At 52.6% G+C, this 20,718-nt stretch overlaps 1 protein-coding gene and 1 long non-coding RNA gene across 9 annotated transcripts in view; one reads left to right on the forward strand and one right to left on the reverse strand.

Moving 5' to 3' along the window:
* SLC27A5 (solute carrier family 27 member 5) overlaps nt 1–20,128 on the reverse strand; it is a 36,745-nt gene extending 16,617 nt beyond the window's left edge. Inside the window, exons 1-10 of one of the 8 annotated variants that reach the window (XR_010583499.2) lie at nt 19,285–20,009; nt 18,721–18,930; nt 17,839–17,997; nt 12,504–12,628; nt 11,427–11,621; nt 11,250–11,340; nt 9,994–10,289; nt 9,719–9,816; nt 9,382–9,512; nt 8,943–9,290 (exon numbers count right to left, since the gene is read on the reverse strand). Coding sequence is in view for 5 of the 8 variants with exons in the window: in XM_005590615.4 (XP_005590672.1) it covers nt 9,114–9,290; nt 9,382–9,512; nt 9,719–9,816; nt 10,091–10,289; nt 11,250–11,340; nt 11,427–11,621; nt 12,504–12,628; nt 17,839–17,997; nt 18,721–18,930; nt 19,285–19,972 (2,073 nt within the window). In the remaining 3 variants the exon portion in view is untranslated. The other 7 variants (XM_074025015.1, XM_005590615.4, XM_045380542.3 and 4 more) reach the window with 7 other exon arrangements.
* On the forward strand, nt 10,114–19,141 carry LOC135968597 (uncharacterized). Its single transcript, XR_012428067.1, has 2 exons — nt 10,114–11,643; nt 17,777–19,141. It is a non-coding gene; the product is annotated as an uncharacterized lncRNA (long non-coding RNA).
* Nucleotides 20,129–20,718: the final 590 nt, after the last annotated feature.

A 20,718-nucleotide genomic window follows, 5' to 3' on the forward strand; every position in this document is an offset into this window, starting at 1 on the left:
ATCATGAGGTCAGGAGATTGAGACCATCCTAGCCAACATGGTGAAACCCCGCCTCTACTAAAAATACAAAAATTAGCCAGGTGTGGTGGTACGCGCCTGTAGTCCCAGCTACTCCGGAGGCTGAGGCAGAAGAATCGCTTGAACCCGGGAGGCGGAGCTTGCAGTGAGCCGAGATCGTGCCACTGCACTCCAGCCTGGCAACAGAGCACGACCATCTCCAAAAAAAAAAGAAAAAGAAAAAAGGAAAAAGAGGCTGGGTGCGCTGGCTCACACCTGTAATCTCAGCACTTTCGGAGGCTGAGGCGGGCAGATCACTTGAGATCAGGAGTTCAAGACCAGCCTGGCCAATGTGGTGAAACCCTGTCTTTACTAGAAATACAAAAAATTAGCCAGGTGTGGTGGCGTGTGCCTGTAATCCTAAGTACTCAGGAGGCTGAGGCAGGAGAATGGCGTGAACCCGGGAGGCGGAGGTTGTAGTGAGCTGAGATCGCACGTCTGCACTCCATCCTGGGCAACAGAGCAAGACTCTGTCTCAAAAAAAGAGAAATGCCTAGAAATAAATATGAAAAGACTAAGTGGAGAAACCAAAACTCTACTGAGGGTCATAAAACAGACCAGACCGAAGGCAGAGACATAGTCATCCAAAGCAGAAGTCGCTAATCATTCAAGCCTGTTTGCATTTGTCCCTTCTTGCTTGTCCCCCTGAATGCTACCAAGGGGGACCTAGACAGGAAGACTTGGGCAGGTTCGGAACCTGAAACGTCTGTGAATAAAGTGTGAAGACAGAGCATGTGAGGAGAGACTCGGCTGGGTCCCCCAGTGGCCAACGACCTCCACACCTTTTCCCCACTTCCGCCGCCCAGCCCAGGAAACCAAGGGACCACAGACAGGCCACGGTGGGGAGACACAGAAGGCAGGAGGCATACAGGGCCTCCACTCTGCCTAACCTCATGAGTGGTGGCCCCCTACATTGGTGCAACGTTGAATGAAGCAACCCTCTCTATATCAGACTCCAAACCCAGAACCAGGACACACGGTCTGTGTGAGTTTCCTCTGGCTGCTGTAACAAATTACCACAAACATAGTGGCTTAAAACCATATACATTTATCTTACAGTTCTGGAGGTCAGAAGTCCAAAGTGGGTCTCATGGGGCTAAACTAAAGATGACAGCAGGGCTACATGCCTTCTGGAGGCTCTAGGGAAGAATCTGTTTCCTTGACTTTCCCAGTTTTTTTTTTTTTGTTTTGTTTTGTTTTTTTTTTGAGACAGAATCTCGCTCTGTCGCCCAGGCTGGAGTGCAGTGGCGCCATCTCGGCTCACTGCAAGCTCCGCCTCCCGGGTTCACACCATTCTCCTGCCTCAGCCTCCCGAGTAGCTGGGACTACAGGCGCCCGCCACCTCGCCCAGCTAGTTTTTTCTATTTTTTTTAGTAGAGACGGGGTTTCACCGTGTTAGCCAGGATGGTCTCGATCTCCTGACCTCGTGATCCGCCCGTCTCCGTCTCCCAAAGTGCTGGGATTACAGGCTTGAGCCACCGCGCCCGGCCCTACTTTCCCAGTTTCTAGCAGCTGTCTGCAACCCATTGGCTCATGGTCTTCTACTTGATCTTAGCCAAAAGACCAAGAAGCATGCTCCCTGCACTATCCTCAAAGCCAGCAACAGGCCAGGTGCGGTGGTTCACGCCTGTAATCTCAGCATTTTGGGAGGCCAAGGCAAGAGGATTGCTTGAAGCCACGAGTTCAAGACCAGCCTGGGCAACATGGTGAGAGACCCTAACTCTACAAAAATAATAAAATATTAGCCAGGTGTTGCAGCACAGGCCTGCAGTGCCAGCTACTTAGAAGGGTGAGGTGGGAGGATCACCTGAGCCCAGGAGATCAGGCCGCAGTGAGCTATGATCACACCACTGCACTTCAGCCTGGGTGAGACCTTGTCTCAAAAAAAAAAGCCAGCCATGCCAGGCCAAGTCCTTTCTCATGCTGTCATCTCTCTGGTTCTTCCTCTTCTGCCTCCCTCTTCCACTTATAAGGCCCGTTGTGATTATGTTGGATCCATCTAGATAATCAACAGCAGCTTCCCCATCTAAGGGTCAGCTGATTATCAGCCTTAATTCTCCTTTGCCATGGAAGCTAAAATATTCACAGGTTCCAGGGATTAGGACCTGGACACATCTGGGGTCATTATTCTGTTAAGCACACAACTCAACTGGCTTTCTGCCCAGCTCTGGGAGAGAGGACATTGAAGGGTCTGGGGTATGGGATTTGGACCAGCAAATGTCCAGTTTCCAGCATCTCAATGCATTAAAGCAGTTCCCTTATTTGACTAGAGAGCAGACACTCAATGCAGTGAGCCAACATCGTCCCACTGCACTCCAGCCTGGGCAACAAGAGCAAGACTCCATCTCAAAAAAAAAAAAAAAAAAAAAGGAATAAAGTGTGTGTCACCTGCCCCAGCACATCCACTCCACAATAGTCGAGTATGGGGTAGGACTCTGCCTGCTCATTTCACCCCAGGAGGCCAACCCTCCCGGATAGCCCAGGATATTTTTTGGGGGAAAAAAAGGTGTTTTTCCATCTCCCCAAGATCCTCTTGAGTTCAACTACACATTTCCTATATAAATGTTTTGTTCTGCCTCTTCATTTTGAAGGGTGGCCTTTTCTCCCTTCCGCACCACCCCTGCTCCTTCCCAGTCTGCCCCTGGCCTCCAGTCCTGGGGATCAGTTGAGGTAGGTTCCTGGTGTTCCATCCCCTCCCCCTTTCTTTCTGTCAGTTGTCACTCCTGCTGAATGTATTGCTTTTCAATACTGTACTGAAGGTTTTTTAAATAAAATTGTTTGGAAAGTAAAAGAGAAAAGGAATAAAGTGTGTGGTACATTGAATAAACAACACTTCATACATCTGTAGGCTAGTGGGGGAATAAGAAAAAGTTTTAATTTTTTTTTTTTTTTTTGCAACAGAGTCTCACTCAGTCGCCCAGGCTGGAGTGCAATCTTAGCTCACTGCAAGCTTCGCCTCCCAGATTCACACCATTCTCCTGCTCAGCCTCTTGAGTAGCAGGGACTACAAGCGCCCACCACTACGCCCGGCTAATTTTTTTTTTTTTTTTTTTTTTTTTTGAGACGGAGTCTCGCTCTGTCGCCCAGGCTGGAGTGCAGTGGCCGGATCTCAGCTCACTGCAAGCTCCGCCTCCCGGGTTCACGCCATTCTCCGGCCTCAGCCTCCCGAGTAGCTGGGACTACAGGCGCCCGCCACCTCGCCCGGCTAGTTTTTTGTATTTTTTTAGTAGAGACGGGGTTTCACCTGTTAGCCAGGATGGTCTCGATCTCCCGACCTCGTGATCCGCCCGTCTCGGCCTCCCAAAGTGCTGGGATTACAGGCTTGAGCCACCGCGCCCGGCCACGCCCGGCTAATTTTTTTGTATTTTTAGTAGAGAGGGGGTTTCACCGTGTTAACCAGGATGGTCTCAATCTCCTGACCTCGTGATCTGCCCACCTGGGCCTCCCAGAGTGCTGGGATTACAGGAGTGAGCCACCGTGCCTGGCCTAAAATTTTTATTTATTTTAGAGACAGGGTCCTACCTCTGTTGCCCAGGCTGGATGGAATGCAGCAGCACAATAATAGCTCACTGTTACCTCAAACTCCTGGGCTTAAGCCATCCTCCTGCCTCAGCCTGCCAAGTAGCTAGGAATAAAGGTTCATAATACCACTCCTGGCTAATGTTTTCACTTTTTAATTTTTTTTCTAGAGACATGGTCTCACTATGTTGCCTAGGCTGATCTTGAACTCCTAGGCTCAAGTGATCCTCCCACCCTGGCCTCCCAAAATGCTAGGATTACAAGCATGAGCCACTGCACCCAGCCAACAATTATTATTATATTATTATTTAAATTTATTTATATTTTATTTATTTATTTATTTATTTTTTGAGATGGAGTCTCGCTCTGTTGCCAGGCTGGAGTGCAGTGGCACAATCTCAGCTCACTGCAACCTCCGCCTCCCAGGCTCAAGTGATTCTTCTGCCTCAGCCTCCTGAGTAGCTGGGACTACAGGCGCCCACTACCACGCCCAGCTAATTTTTTGTATTTTTAGTAGAGATAGGGTTTCACCATGTTGGCCAGGCTGGTCTCAAACTCCTAACCTCATGATCCACTCACTTCAGCTTCCCAAAGTGCTCGGATTACAGGCGTGAGTCACTGCACCCAGTCTCAATAATAATAATAATAATTATTATTATTATTATTATCATTAGAGACAGAGTCTCGGCTCTGTTGCCTAAACTGGAGTGCAGTGGCATGATCTTGGCTTACTGCAACCTCCACCTCCCAAGTTCATGCGATTCTTTGCTTCAGCCTCCCGAGTAGCTGGGATTACAGGTGCACACCACCATGCCCAGCTAATCAAATATTATTATTATTATTATTTTTTTTTTTTTGAGATGGAGTCTCGCTCTGCCGCCCAGGCTGGAGTGCAGTGGCCGGATCTCAGCTCGCTGCAAGCTCCGCCTCCCGGGTTCACGCCATTCTCCTGCCTCAGCCTCCCGAGTAGCTGGGACTACAGGCGCCCGCCACCTCGCCCGGCTAGTTTTTTGTATTTTTAAAGTAGAAACGGGGTTTCACGGTGTCAGCCAGGATGGTCTCGATCTCCTGACCTCGTGATCCGCCCGTCTCGGCCTCCCAAAGTGCTGGGATTACAGGCTTGAGCCACCGCGCCCGGCCTCAAATATTATTTTTAATCCTGGCAAATGTAATAGCAAAAACCATGAATGCCCCAAGCTAGCTAGGGTTTAGGGAGGCATGGATTTGTATAAAGTACTAGTGAATTTGTAAAGCTGAGGATCCACAGTGAGCTCTTTTTATAACATCCACACCCTCTGACCCCACACCTGCAACAATGGGGTTGGCAAGTAACTCATGGTGAAAGCACCTCTCTTGGCTGGGGCTTCCTTGACAATGGTGGGAGCAACACAACAACTCATCCCATGAGATGTGGTGAAGATGAGACGAGCTGTCAGTTAAGAGGTATCAGCTCTAGGCCAGGCTCGATGGCTCACGCTTGCAATCCCAGTACTTTGGGAGGCCGAGGTGGGTGGATCACGAGGTCGCGAGGTCAGGAGATCAAGACCATCCTGGCTAACACAGTGAAACCCCGTCTCTACTAAAAATACAAAAACTTGGCCGGGCGCGGTGGCTCAAGCCTGTAATCCCAGCACTTTGGGAGGCTGAGACGGGTGGATCACAAGGTCAGGAGATCGAGACCATCCTGGCTAACACGCTGAAACCCCGTCTCTACTAAAAAATACAAAAAACTAGCCGGGCGAGGTGGCGGGCGCCTGTAGTCCCAGCTACTCGGGAGGCTGAGGCAAGAGAATGGCGTGAACCTCGGAGGCGGAGCTTGCAGTGAGCTGAGATGCGACCACTGCACTCCAGCCTGTGCAACAGAGCCAGACTCCGTGTCAAAAAAAATAATAAATAAAAAAATAAAAAAACTTAACTGGGTGTGGTGGTGGGCACCTGTAGTCCCAGCTACTCGGGAGTCTGTGGCAAGAGAATGGCGTGAACCCGGGAGGCGGAGCTTGCAGTGAGCCGAGATCATGCCACTGCACTCCAGCCTGGGCGACAGAGCGAGACTCCGTCTCAAAAAAAAAAAAAAAAAAAGTCAGCTCTAGCCTGGCCCCAGGGGAGTCCACGAGGGTTATTCTTCTTAACAAGGACGTGAGGGGCCGGGCGCGGTGGCTCAAGCCTGTAATCCCAGCACTTTGGGAGGCCGAGACGGGCGGATCACGAGGTCAGGAGATCGAGACCATCCTGGCTAACACGGTGAAACCCCGTCTCTACTAAAAATACAAAAAAACTAGCCGGGTGAGGTGGCGGGCGCCTGTAGTCCCAGCTGCTCGGGAGGCTGAGGCAGGAGAATTGCGCGAACCCGGGAGGCAGAGCTTGCAGTGAGCGGAGATCTGGCCACTGCACTCCAGCCTGGGCGACAGAGCGAGACTCCGTCTCAAAAAAAAAAAAAAAAAAACAAGGACGTGAGGGTTCTTAGACACAAGTTTCTTTCTATTGTTGTTAACAATCCCCTCCAATGACACTGCAAAGTGGGGTCAACATGCCTACTCTGCAGATGGAGAAACTGAGGCTCTGACTGATGGCCAGAGCCAAGATAGCAATAGCAGGGACAACAGGGAACCTTTGTGGGGATCTTTCCCTGTACTTTTCCCCACAAACATCCTTCAAGGTAGGCATTTTCATTGGAGAAAACTGAGGCATGAGAAGCAGGTAGATCTAAGTAGATCTCTAGCTTGTAAGTGTCTGCCTTGCTCTCCACACTGCAAGCTCTGGGATCTACATGCCCACATTCAAATCTAACACATGTGCCCACCCTCCCCTGCATTCCCAGCATATCAAGCATTTGACAATCTGTTGACTGAGTGGATTTCTTCAGCCCACATTCCAGATGCTGGCTTTGTCTGATAGAAAACGCGTGAGATAGCCCCATGGGCCAGGGCTCCTTGAACTGGCACCAGAGGAATGCAGCATTCCTCATGGGGACACAGTCAAAACTTACCGTCGACCCACAACATGGCATACACAAGAGAAGTAGAGATACCTGGGCTCAGGTTGGCACCAGGCCATGAGCACAGTGGTATGGGAAAGCCTGAAGAACAGGGCCCAGCATGTCTCAAGGGATGATCACAAGACACAGTAGACCATGGGGCCACAGTAGGGGCGGCCAGTGCCAACCTCTGCTGCTTTGTCTGTGTACTCCAAGCTCCCTTCTAGGCTGGTCTCTGGTCCCAAAGGGTACAAGGGCCTTAACATAACAAGAACCTACTGTGTTCAGGGCAGGAGGGATGGGCCATCAAGAGAGCCCAGGCTCCAGCTGTCACATGATATTGAACCTACTGTGCATCTGGGAAGGCAAAGCTGAAGGAGCAGCAAGGGTGACCAGCCTGACCTCTGCTGCTGTGTTCACATAACCGCAGGCTCACTTCTTGGCCAGGGTCCTTCCTGAAGGAAATAAGAATGCCACCGAACTTGAGAACCTAATTTGCAACAGGAGGAGGAAGCCCAGATGGGGTCATCCCACAGGGATAGCTCAGGTCCCTGGTGGGAAGGCAGGAAGGGCCCCAAAGTAAGGTCTTTGGGGCAGCAGCCCCTGCACTCCTCCAATGTTCCTTCATCCACACAGACACACAGACTTCTGTGAACACATGTGATACCAGGCCTTGGTATCCACTTGTCCCTGCCTATTGTTTCCTTAGTGCCCCGAGAGGTGGCAACGCCTGGGCCTCTGCTGCTCTGTTCACACAGCTCTAGCTCCCTTCCTGGCCAGGGTCTCTCCTGGAGCAAACAGGAGTATGAAGGAACTGAACAACCCACTGTGTGCAGGGGAGGACCAGATGGCCCGGATCCAAGTCCAGTTGTATGAAAGGGCTAGGGCTCTTCCGGGAACACATGGGGCTCCACTGGCCACACAGGGTAGAGAAATGGCAAGTCACAACAACTATCACTTTGCAGAAGATAACTACTGTGCATAGCCACCGCCAATGACAAACAGATGCTCCTAGTGGGACCCCAACTGAAAAGGGTACTGTCTCAGCTGGAGGCTGCATAGCTGACAGCAGAGCCTCAAATGCTACCAGGAGCTCTGTGAAGCCCAGCTGCCTCACGGCCCACGTGGGGTGCTGCCTGCACCGCTCCCTTCGAAGGCTGGTTCTGTTCTCGACATGGCCCATAGCCTGATGAGGAGGCTGAGGCACGGGAGAGCACAGTATTGTGCAAAACCCCTACTGACTCCAATGGGGTGGCACCAGGTTCAAGAGGCAAAAAAAGCGACTGAGAGCCAGAAAACAAGATATAGGGTTTTACTGGCGGCTTACGTACTGGGGAGAGTCCAGGGGTGGTGGGCTGGGCAGGAGAACCACTTGCAAAAAGCATGCAGTTTATATAGCATTTTCACTTAATATCCTCCCCCGGCAACCTTCATTTAACTGAAAGCAAAAGGCCAGGATCCCCTGTACCGCCAGCGTTCCATGGGACAGGGCCAAGGACCCGGATGTTCCTCAAAAATAAGGAACGAATCTCTGAGACTCCTTAGCCAGGAACTCTGAACCACACTCAGGTGCGTCTGCCACACAGGGCCATTTTCAGGTATGCTTAAGCCATTGCCATGGGGTGTGTTTACTAAGCACGTGAGAAGGGATGGGCAAGGTCGCAGCCTGCAGCACTGCCCACGGACAGCCCTTTGCATACAGGGGTTACTGCTGTGGGGTTCCTTTTCATCACCCCAGTTCTGCTCCCAAAGTTGACCCACGGACCACCGGCCCGGCACCACCACAACTGTTCCAGTGTTTGTAGCCTCACCTACAGTTCCTACTGCGCCCTGAGAAGCACTTATGGCCTTTGAGCCAGAGGCTCAGCACCCACACACCCCCACCTACATCTCCACTAGACTTCGGGTAGCACGTCCAACTCCTGAGACTGTGCAGACTCCCATTTTCCAGAGGCCTCTGCTCCTGCTGCTTCTCACCTACAAAGCTTGCCCCAGGGCCTTCACACGTGCCGTTCACACTGCCAGGGACACTACTCGCCCAGTTACTTCCTGCTTACCCTTCTAGCCTCAGTCCAGCAACCTCCAGGCTTTGTCAGATCGTGTATCCACAGCACTTCACAGAAAAATAATCCACATCCACTGGCCCAGCTACCGCCTCAGTGGCCCACTAAAGACCCGCAGATGGAATCAGTGTTCTCATCTCTCTACCTTAGAGCAGCTGCGAGGCTGGCCGGCTCCTCCCACACCCGTGGCCTTACACAGACAGGGTCATCCCACAAGGATGGCTGAGGTTCTTGGCTGGGAGAGAGGGAAGACCCTAAACTGAGGTCTTCAGGGCACTAGCCCCTGCACTCTTCCATTGCTCCTTCATCCACGCAGACATACAGACTTCTGTGAACACATTTGAGTTTATTCTGCCACTGCTACAGGGCCCACTGTCATTTCCAGCCCACTGAGGTTGAGGGTATGGCCAGACTGGGATTCACGCAGGCCCAGGTTGAAAGAATGTGTTGGGGTGGGGGTGTCTGGCTTTGATCCCTGCCCCAGTGGGTTGGCCAGATAGTCAGAGCCTCCAGGTTCCCTCACACACAGCCTGGTACGTTTCTGCCGTCAGGGGCCGGAAGGACTGGGCCTGGTTGTCGAGTACAAACAGAGGGTCAACCACGATCCCCACGTTGAAGCCTTCACGCACCAGCCGGGTCTTCATCAATTTGAACGTGCTCGTGACCTCCACGGCGTCCTGCACGGCAGTGATCATGGTCCCCTCACTGTGACACCCCTCCCCCCCGGCTAGGATCTTCCACCCACCTTCCCTGCCACCCTGGCCTCACCTGGATGCGGATGAAATGGGGGGTAGCGTAGGCAGGGAGCCAAGCGCGAACGTGCCGGTACAACTTCTGCCCGTCGAAAGTCTGGCCGGGGGCTAGCTGCACGGCAGCCATGCCCACTTTACCCTCACACCCTAGGGAGCAGTCTGGTCACTCTCGGCTGACCCACCTGGAGGGCCCACAGCTGACCCTCCAGCCTCGCCCAGCTCTGCTCACTGGCTGTGAGATGCGGCAAGTTTCTAAACCTCTCTGTACCCTAGCGCTTCCCACCTGTAAAATCAGAATAACGACCCCTCCACCCACAAAGCTGTTGGAAGTTTAAAATGAGAACTCTCCGCACCTGGCACACACACGCCATACACGTTAACCTGCTGCAGGAAGTCCACCTGCGACAACACGCCCTCCACCTCGTGCGTGGACACGTTCTCGCCCTTCCATCTGCGGGGTTGGAGCCGACGCTTGTGACCACGCCCCCGGCAAGGAGCGGCCCCGCCTCTTGCCCCGCCCCGCCTGCCCCTTTTGGGGATTAGGAGGCCCGGTCAACCCCGCCCCCTCTAAAATCGAGAAGCCCCGCCTTCGCGTGGGAAGTCCGGACTCCAAGCTCCGCCCTCTTACGATAGGAAAGTCCCGCCTCTTCAGCCTGGCTCCCTCTAGGATCTGAAGGCTTCCGAGGTCCTGGCCCAGCCCCGCCCCGAGAAACCCCGCCTCGAACCGGAAGGTGTCCCCGAGGCGGTCGCGGAAGTAGAGGAAGCCTTCGCGGTCCATGGCCAGTACGTCCCCGGTGTTGTAGTAAACGTCGCCCGATTGCCGCACGTTGCGCACCAGCTTCCGTTCCGACAGCTCTCGGGGGCCGCGGTAGCCCACGAAGGGTTGGTGGCTTACCACCTTGGTCAGCAGCAGCCCCGGCTCCCCTGGGGGTAGGAGCAGGAACAAGAACCCCTGGAGCCCACCAGCAAATCCCCTGCTGGAGGTTTTCTTTTTTTTTTTTTTTCTTTTTTTTTTTTGAGACGGAGTCTCGCGCTGTGTCACCCAGGCTGGAGTGCAGTGGCGCGATCTCGGCTCACTGCAAGCTCCGCCTCCCAGGTTCACGCCATTCTCCTGCCTCAGCCTCCGAGTAGCTGGGACTACAGGCGCCCGCCACCACGCCCGGCTAGTTTTTTTTTTTGTATTTTTAGTAGAGACGGGGTTTCACCATGTTAGCCAGGATGGTCTTGATCTCCTGACCTCGTGATCCACCCGCCTCGGCCTCCCAAAGTGCTGGGATTACAGGCTTGAGCCACCGCGCCCGGCCTGGAGGTTTTCAACAACGGTGGACTCTTCATCATCCAGCGCCCTGCCAAGGACAGACCCAAAGAGAGACAGGGAGATCCACAGATTCAGAGACAGAGACCCTGAGAGACGGCGACGGGCGACACAGAAAAGGAGAAGTCTAGGTCAGGCGGTATCGGGGAGCCCATGAGAAACAGGGAAAGGATGACAAGGGGTGGAGACGGACAGACAAATGGCAGTGAGAATACACATGACCAGGACCTTGCAAGGCCCTGGGAGAAGACACAACAAGGTACAGGACAAGAGACCAATGGCTGGAATGCCGTCTTCCACAGAAAGCTCAAGAGAACAAATCAGAGGGACACCCAGAGACCCAGTAAATCAGAGCGAGAGATCAAGGCAGGGGAGCTGGGCAGAGCGGAGAAGCTGAGGCAGAGGCCCCAGATGGTGGTAAGACAGGCCACTGGCTCAGGGTCCAGATGAAGGCTGCATACCCCTTTAGTGAGCACCAGTGTTAAGGTTTTGGGCAGCTCGTTCCAGCCAAAGAGAAGACTGAGGGTCGCCACCCCCACCACCCAGGAAAGGCTCCTCAACCCCCATACCTAGCCCTACAGGGATGCAGAAGCCCTGATTATCCCTCACAGGCTCCTCCGCCTCCATGTCGAACTGCACCAGCTCAAAGGGGGACAGCATCTGGGGTAGAGGGTGGGGTGTCGACATAGGTCCTGTGGGCTCAGCCTCAGTCGGGGCAGCTGCACACCAGGCACCCGCACACTCACTCGAAGAAGGCAGTTCATCTTGCCCAGGGCCCCGCGGCGCCCCACATAGTTGACTAAGCCCATGTTGCCTTCTGTGGAGCCGTAGATTTCCCAGATCCGAATGGGACCGAAGCGCTGCTGGAAGGCCTCCCACACATCAGCCCGGAGTCCATTGCCCATCGCCATGCGGACTGTATGTGTCCGGTCCTCTGGTTGCTACAGGAATGTCCCCAGAAGGGTGAGGAGGAGGTGCTTTGGGGCATGCCTTGGAACCTTTACCTAGAGGGGGTGTTATCCTGGGTCCTTACCTTGGGAGTTACCTGGAAGGTGACTACCTAAGGGATCTACCTGGGTTACTTACATGAGAGTAGTTACTGGAGTCTTTTCAAATAGAGGGTTACCTGCAGGGGTGACCTGAGAGCTTTGCCTAGGGGACGTTACCAGAGATGACTGGAGGCCTCATCTGGGGTCTCACCTAAGAGTAGTTACCTAGAACTTTAATTTCATGGAGATTTAATTTTAATTAATTAATTTTTTTTTTTTTTTGAGACGGAGTCTCGCTCTGTCGCTCAGGCTGGAGTGCAGTGGCATGATCTCAGCTCACTGCAAGCTCCGCCTCCCGGGTTTACGCCATTCTCCTGCCTCAGCCTCCCGAGTAGCTGGGACTACAGGCTCCCGCCACCACGCCCGGCTATTTTTTTTGTATTTTTTAGTAGAGATGGGGTTTCACTGTATTAGCCAGGATAGTCTCGATCTCCTGACCTCGTGATCTGCCCATCTCGGCCTCCCAAAGTGCTGGGATTACAGGCTTGAGCCACCGTGCCCAGTCGAATTAATTAATTTTTAATGGAAATTCTCACGATAGGTGTAGGGGCTATTATTACTGTTTCCCAAATGAGGACACTGAGGCTCAAGGTAGCACAGCTATCAGAGAAACCACTGTTGGAAGCCTTGTCTGGAACTCCTTGTCTGGGTTCTTGCCTGAGGTGGATTATCTGAGGGACTTGCTTGAGTTCAGTACCTGAATCTTTACCTGAGATATCATCTGAGATTTCATACTTGGGTGTTCACCATGGAGCCCTAATCTTAGAGCCTCACCTGGGGCATGTTACACAAGTACCGCAGGAGCTCGCCCACATACAGGATCACTGTCACACCATGCTGCCGACAGTCATCCCAGAAGCAGGAAGCAGAGAACTTGGGGGCCAGAACACAGGTGGCTCCTGGGCGATGAGAGGGGACGGTGTTTCAGGTCATGCTTCCAAGTTGTTGTAAGAAGCTGCTTTTAGCACCTGTGTTCACCCACCCCCACACCCTGAAATACAAGACAATACTAAGTTCATCTTTGTGTCCTTGGCCCAGCCAGGACTGCTGTCATTAGAAGAGCATAGGCAGGCCTGGGTTCAAATGCTGTCTCCAGGATGCCTGGAAAGCTCCGTGCCTGGTATAAAGTGATCAATGCTAAATAAGGGCTGCAAATATTAATTAATTAATTAATTAATTTTTTTTTTTTTTTTGAGATAGAGTCTCGCTCTGTTGCCCAGGCTGGAGTGCAGTGGTGCAATCTCGGCTTACTGCAACCTCTGCCTCCCAGGTTCAAGCGATTCTCCTGCCTCAGCCTTCTGAGTAGCTGGGATTACAGGCACCCGCCACCACGGCTGGCTAATTTTTGTATTTTTTTAGTAGAGACGGGGTTTCACCATGTTGCCCAGGTTGGTCGTGAACTCCTGACCTTTCAGGTGATCCACCTGCCTCAGCCTCCCAAAGTGCTGGGATTACAGGTGTGAGCCACCACACCCGGCCACTTTTTTAATTTTTTTTTTTTTTTTTTGAGACGGAGTCTTGCTGTGTCCCCCAGGCTGGAGTGCAGTGGCGCGATCTCGGCTCACTGCAAGCTCCGCCTCCTGGGTTCACGCCATTCTCCTGCCTCAGCCTCCTGAGTAGCTGGGACTACAGGCGCCCGCCACCTCGCCCGGCTAGTTTTTTGTATTTTTAGTAGAGACGGGGTTTCACCGTGTTAGCCAGGATGGTCTCTATCTCCTGACCTTGTGATCCGCCCGCCTCGGCCTCCCAAAGTGCTGGGATTACAGGCTTGAGCCACCGCGCCCGGCCCACTTTTTTAATTTTTATTTTTACTTGTCACTGACTCAAAGCTCAAATCACTCTTGATTGTGATAAATGAATGCCCAGCTAAGCAGATGGGTGGGCAGGTGGATGGATATGGTAGATGAATGGAAAGATGAATGGATGGACAGTTACAGTAGTGAGTGAACAGATGGATGGATGGACAGTTAGAGTAGTAAGTAGATGGAGGGGTGGGTGGAAAGTTAGAGTAGTGAGTGAGTAGATGGATGGATGGACAGTTAGAGTAGTGAGTGAGTAGATGGATGGATGGACAGAGTAGTGAGTCAGTAGATGGATGGATGGACAGAGTAGTGAGTCAGTAGATGGATGGATGGACAGTTGGAGTAGTGAGTGAGTAGATGGATGGATGGACAGTTAGAGTAGTGAGTGAGTAGATGGATGGATGGACAGAGTAGTGAGTGAGTAGATGGATGGATGGACAGAGTAGTGAGTCAGTAGATGGATGGATGGACAGTTGGAGTAGTGAGTCAGTAGATGGATGGGTGGGTGGTGACATGCAGAGGCAGGGGGTGGAAAGATGGATAAGTGTAAGGATGGATAGATGGGTGGGTGGGTGGATGAATGGATGAGTGAAGAAGTAGGTGAGTAGGTGGATGGGTGGGTTGGTGGATGTATGTATGGATGTATTGATGTATGGACACATGGATTAATAAGATACAGGGGGCTGGGCACGGTGGCTCATGCCTGTAATCCCAACACTTTGGGAGGCTGAGGGGGGTGGATCACCTGAAAGATCAGGAGTTTGACACCAGCCTAGCCAACATGGTGAAACCCCATCTCTACCAAAAAATGCAAAAATTAGCCAGGCGTGGTGGTGCACACCTGTAGTCCCAGCTACTTGGGAGGCTGAGATAGGAGAATCGCTTGAACCCAGGAGGGGGAGAGTGTAGTGAGCCGAGCTTGCACCACTGCACTCCAGCCTGGGTGACAGAGTAAGACTCTGTCTCAAAAAAAAAAAAAAGAAGCTGAATCTAACAACACCTCTAGAGAAAGTTTCCAATTTAACAAGAAATGCAGACGAAAGGGGAACAGAGACCTACAAGCAAATACAATGGGGAGACTGTTTAATTATATATTTAAAAAAACAAAACAAAAAAACACCCAGCCAATTGGCTGGGCACAGCGGCTTACACCTGTAATCTCAGCACTTTAGGAGGCCAACGTGGTCGGATCACTTGAGGCCAGAAGTTCAAGACCAGACTGGCCAACAGGGCAAAACCCTGTCTTTACTAAAAATACAAAAAAATTAGCTGGGCATGGTGGCCCACACCTGTAATCACAGCTACTCAGGAGGCTGAGGCATGAGAATCATTTGAACCCAGGAGGCAGAGGTTGCAGTGAGCCAAGATCATACCACTGCACTCCAGCCTGGGTGACAAAGCAAGACCCTGTCTCTAAAAACAAAACCAAATCAAAACAGCCCATTGGAGAAATCTGAACATAGTTGACATCATATAATATTAAGGGGTTACTATTAATGTTGATAGGTGTGATAATTTGGTTACAGTTTCTTAAGTGCTTATATATTAGAGATATGTACTGCAATATTTACAAGCATAAAGATAGTGTCAAGGATTTGCTCTGATCTATTCTAGAAAGAAATAGGGAAGTGGCTGGGCACGCTGGCTCCCACCTGTAATCCCAGCACTTTGGGAGGCTGAGGCGGGTGGATCACCTGAGGTCAGGAGTTCGAGACCAGCCTGGCCAACATGGAGAAACCTCGTCTCTACTAAAAATACAAACATTAGCCGGGTGTGGTGGCAAGTGTCTGTAATCCCAGCTACTCACGAGACTCAGCCTCAGCATAGAATTGCTTGAACCCGGGAGGCAGAGGTTGTGGTGAGCTGAGCTCGCACCAGTACACTCCAGCCTGGGCAACAGAGTGAGACTCCGTCTCAAGAAAAAAAAAAAAAAATTATTGAGGCTGGGTGAAGATACATGAGATGTCATCAAACTATTTTCGCTTTTTTTTTTTTTGCAAGGAGTTTCACTCTTTTCGCAACCCCCGCCTCCCGGGTTCACGCCATTCTCCTGCCTCCGCCTCCCGGGTTCACGCCATTCTCCTGCCTCCGCCTCATGGGTTCAAGCGATTCTCCTGCCTCAGCCTCCCTAGTAGCTGGAAGTACAGGCACCCGCCACCACGCCCGGCTACTTTTGTATTTTCAGTATCACTAAATTCTTTGCCTAGCAAGGAATATTAATATTAAGACCCTGGGAAAGGAATTCATTCCTGGGGGGAGGTTTATAAACGGCCACTCTGGGAGTGTCTGTCCTGTGCAGTTGAGATAAGGGCTGAGCTACGCCCTGGTCTCCTGCAGGACCCTCAGGCTTACTAGGGTGGGGAAAAATCCCTCCCTGGTACATGTGAGGTCAGACCGTTCTCTGCTCTCGAACTGTTTTCTCTTGTTTAAGATGTTTATCAAGACAATGCATACACCGCTGAACATAGATTCTTATCAGTAGTTCTGTTTTGCCCTTTGCCTTGTGATCTTTGTTGGACCTTTATCAGTAGTTCTGCTTTTTGCCCTTTGAAGCATGTGATCTTTGTACCTACTCCCTGTTCTTGCACCCCCTCCCCTTTTGAAATCCTTAATAAAACTTGCTGGCTTTGAGGCTCAGGTGGGCATCACAGTCCTACCGATATGTGATGTCACCCCTGGTGGCCCAGCTGTAAAATTCCTCTCTTTGTACTCTTTCTCCTTATTTCTCAGCTGGCTGACGCTTATGGAAAATAGAACCTATGTTGAAATACGGGGGGCGGGTTCCCCTGATACCATCATGCCTGGCTTTTTTTTTTTTTTTTTTTTGAGACAGAGTCTCGCTCTGTCACCTAGGCTGGAGTGCAGTGGCCGGATCTCAGCTCACTGCAAGCTCCGCCTCCCAGGTTCACGCCATTCTCCAGCCTCAGCCTCCCGAGTAGCTGGGACTACAGGCGCCCGCCACCTCGCCCGGCTAGTTTTTTTTTTTTATTTCTTAGTAGAGACGGGGTTTCACCGTGTTAGCCAGGATGGTCTCGATCTCCTGACCTCGTGATCCACCCATCTCGGCCTCCCAAAGTGCTGGGATTACAGGCTTGAGCCACCACGCCCGGCTTTTTTTTTTTTCTTTTTTAAACAGAAGGCCTCTCACTATGTTGTCCAGGTTAGTGTTGAACTCCTGGGCTCAAGTGACCCTCCTGCCTTGGCACCCCAAAGTGCAGGGATTATAGGCATGAGCAACCACACCTAGCCATGATAAAAGTTTGAAAACACAAAGAGGCCGGGCGCGGTGGCTCACACCTGTAATCCCAGCACTTTGGGAGGCCGAGGCTGGTGGATCACAAGGTCAGGAGTTCAAGACCAGCCTGACCAACATGGTGAAACCTTGTCTCTAGTAAAAATACAAAAATTAGCTGGGCATGGTGGTGCATGCCTGTAATCCCAGCTACTCAGGAGGCTGAGGCAGAAGAATTGCTTGAACCCGGGAGGTGGAGGTTGCAGTTAGCTGAGATCATGCCACTGCACTCCAGCCTGGGTGATAGAGCGAGACTCTGTCTCAAAAAAAAAGAGAGAGAAAATGGCCAGGCACGGTGGCTCACACTTGTAATCTCAGCACTTTGGAAGGCCGAGGCAGGTGGATCACAAGGTCAGGAGTTCAAGACCAGCCTGGCCAAGATGGTGAAATCCCATCTCTACTAAAAATACAAAAATTAGCTGGGCATAGCGGTGGGTGCCTGTAATCCCAGCTACTCGGGAGGATGCAGCAGGAGAATCGCTTGAACCTAGGAGGCAGAGGTTGCAGTGAGCCAAGATCGGGCCACTGCACTCCAGCCTGGCGACAAAGCAAGACTCCGTCTCAAAAATAAAAATAAAAATAAAAATTAAATTTAAAAAAAGAGAAAAAAGAACAAGCTATGGAGAAGTCCCTGTCTAGATTCTGAATCAAGAGTCCAAAGAGACAGCCCTATGGAGTGCTTGAGAGCACTCCTACTCCAGCTCCCCCTGCGGCCATGTCACAAATCTGGGGCAGCATCCCCATCATCTCCTGAGCACCCCACCTTCCCTGGATGCCTGTGACCGTCACTCATATCAGGTCTTGTCACCTCCTGACCAAAGCACAGCCATTAGGGACTGTGTGGGCATCCAGGCTTCTGTCCATGGGGCCCTGGTACTCATTGGTGGGTGTCCCTTCTCGAAAGTGAGAACGCAGGGTGCTGGGTAACCTACAGTGTCTTTTTGCCTTGACAGCCCCACCCTGACACTTACTCCAGTGGTCCTTTGATTGGAGAGATCCTCAGAAGTGGGCTTACCGAGCTCTAAGCAGCCGAGGATCCCAACGACAAGTCCCATCACGTGGTACAGAGGCAGGACCATGTAAACCACGTCATCAGCTGTGGCCCCAAATAAGGACAGCATCTTGCTCATCTGCAGTACCCTCTCATGAGTGAGGATGGCTGGCTTCGGGAGGCCTTGGGATGAAGGCGTGGCAAGGGCAGAGTGGTGAAATGACAGCACAGAGAGGGTCCTGACCAGAGGGATAGATCTCTAATAGCCAGGCCTGCATTGGGGTTTGAGGCTCTCAGAGAGCAGGCAAGTATAGGTATCTGTGGTTGGGTTCACAGGCTGAATTTGGACTGAGAGTAATATGTCAAGACCAAAGGTTTCAGTGGCTGTTTACTGGACACAGGAAGCATTCTGGCATTGACCTCTCAAATTACATTGGGGGTCAGAGTTCAGGCCAAATGTCAAAATCAATGCTCTCACAGTGGCTCACACCTGTAATTCCATCATTTTGGGAGGCTGAGGTGGACAGATCACCTGAGGTCAGGGGTTAGAGACCAGCCTGGCCAACTTGGCAAAACCCTGTCTCTACCAAAAATGCAAAAATTAGCCAGGTGTGGTGGTGGGCACCTGTAATCTCAGCTACTCAGGAGGCTGAGGCAAGAGAATCGCTTGAACCCAGGAGGTGGAGGTTGCAGTGAGCCGAGATCACACCACTGCACGCCAGCCTAGGTGACAGAGCAAGACTCTGAGTCAAAACAAAGAAACAAACAAACAAAAAACAGCCAAACAAGCAGAAAACAAATGTCAAAATCAGATGGTAAAGTGGTTTCAGAGGTCAACACTGAGGCACAAGTGTGGGGTCAGGTCAGCCTGAGAGTTCAGAGGCTGGTACTAATGGGCACCCTCACCAGTGGTCCCTGAGGTGTAGATGAAGAGGGCAGGGCTTCTCCAAGTGATCCCAGCACGCAGGTCAGCAGGCACTGGATGGGAGGGCGCTGCATCCAGGGCAGCCCCCAGAGCCCCCACCCCTGGTGTAGGGGAGGTATGACTGAGGTAGAAGCAGCGGATGTTCTCAGCCTGCAGCTTGGGAAGGATCTCCTCCAGGCTCTCCCGGAGGTCTGCAGGGATGGGTCAGAGGAGAAACAGAGGCAAGGCTCACCTTTGAGGTCACGAGGCGGGATCTGAGACCCAGAGATGCAGGCAGAGTTGCAGCTAGCATAGAAAAGCGTCCATGTTGTTCGGTAAAGAATCCCATCATTAGTATTTTTGGTCAAAAAGGATTGAAATAGCCATTGTGGGGAAATTAAACTCTGGTGACTTGAGAACTACTTTCTGCTCATAAGTCTTGATTATAACTGCCTGAGAAAGTGGGCAGGTGGGGACCAAGGGCCTCTGCCAGTCCCACCAGGACCCCTGTCCTACAGTCCCTTCCCTTACTCCCTTCCATTCTCCACTGGCTCCAAGGCCCTCACCTGGGTCCACCACCAGCACCCGGGCCCCGGAGCTCAGCACAGAGTGCACCAGGGGCATCCCCCGGATATGCGGGTTGATCCAGGCTGTTGGGCAGCCCAGCTTGGCCAGCCCCAGCCACAGACACAGGGCTGGAACGGCCTGGGAAGCCAGCACCAGGAGGGCGGCAGGCTCCCCAGCACACAGGCTCGCACGGCCACCCATCTCAGCCTTCAGGGCCCATGCCGCCTGGCAGGCCCGGGCATCCAGCTCGCCAAGGGTGACTGAGCCAACCCCGGGCCCCGTCCACACCAAGACTGCCCTGCCAGACTGAGCTCGTGCTCGCCTCTCGAAGGCATCTACAAAGGTGTCAGGTGGCTGCCGGCTCAAGCATGCCCTGATCTTCAGGCCCACATGGAGGAGCTTAGCCAAGAAGACCACATCAGCCGGCAGCCAGCGTAGCCCTGGGGGCGGCCGTGCTGGCAGCAGGGTTAGTGCCAGGGCTGCAGCTGCCAGGCTCAGCCCATGGGGCACCCAGGGGCTGAGCCAGGGCCGTGCTAACATGGCCAGCCCAAGTAGCACGCAGCATGTGGGATCCCCTAGGAGCCAGCGCAGGGTCAAGGCCACAGCCACTGGCCACACTGGCTGTCCTAGGCCCCAGAGCAGGAGCAGCAGCAGCAGCAGCAAGGCCAACCGTCGCCTGACACCCATGGTACCAGCTCCTCCCTAGGAGCAGCAGCTGTGGAATATTGAGGCTCACCTCTGGCCCCTCAGAGTAGCCCAATGGCTCCTCCCCAGGGGTGGCGGCCCTGGCACTGCTGACAGTGGCTGGTCCTCTCTCCAGGACTTTGCCCCCAGCCCTTCTCCTCTACATGTTTGTTTGCTCTGACTGGTCTTGTGTGTGGCTCCAGCCCCTCTCTGCCTATTTGCCACCCCTATCAGCCCCCTCCTTTGCCAGGTCTGACCCCTTTCCATCATTGGCCTCTGGGTTCCCAGGTCTCTGCCCCTTGGGCACCACCACTAGCCTCCTTCCTGCTGTCCTGCTTGCCCCATCCACCCTCCGGGGCTGGCGTCTAACTCCCTTGCCTCCCCTCCCATCCCTGCTGTGTATCAGGCACTCAGAGCACAGAAATCCCTGCCCTTGGGAACACTCCAATCAGGCCAAAGAGAAAAGCAACAGGACAGCAAGGTGGACCTCACTGGGAGGTCCTCCTGTGACACCCACTTAAACCCTGGTGAGAGGGCCTCAGCCAGGCTAAGCCCCTTGTCCCACGATCCAAGGAATCGTAGCCTCCTGCCAGGCATCCAGCAAGTGCTCAGTAAATAGAGGAACACTCGCATCGCCTGGATTCAAACCAGCTCTGCCCCCCTCCCATGTGCTTGCTCTGTGACTCTCTGTCCCACCTCTGGCTTTGATGACGATGGAGTCCTGGGGTTCAGGAGACTGAAGTCAGCCC

Source organism: Macaca fascicularis, chromosome 19 (genome assembly GCF_037993035.2).
Source record: "Macaca fascicularis isolate 582-1 chromosome 19, T2T-MFA8v1.1".
Lineage (NCBI taxonomy): Eukaryota > Metazoa > Chordata > Mammalia > Primates > Cercopithecidae > Macaca > Macaca fascicularis.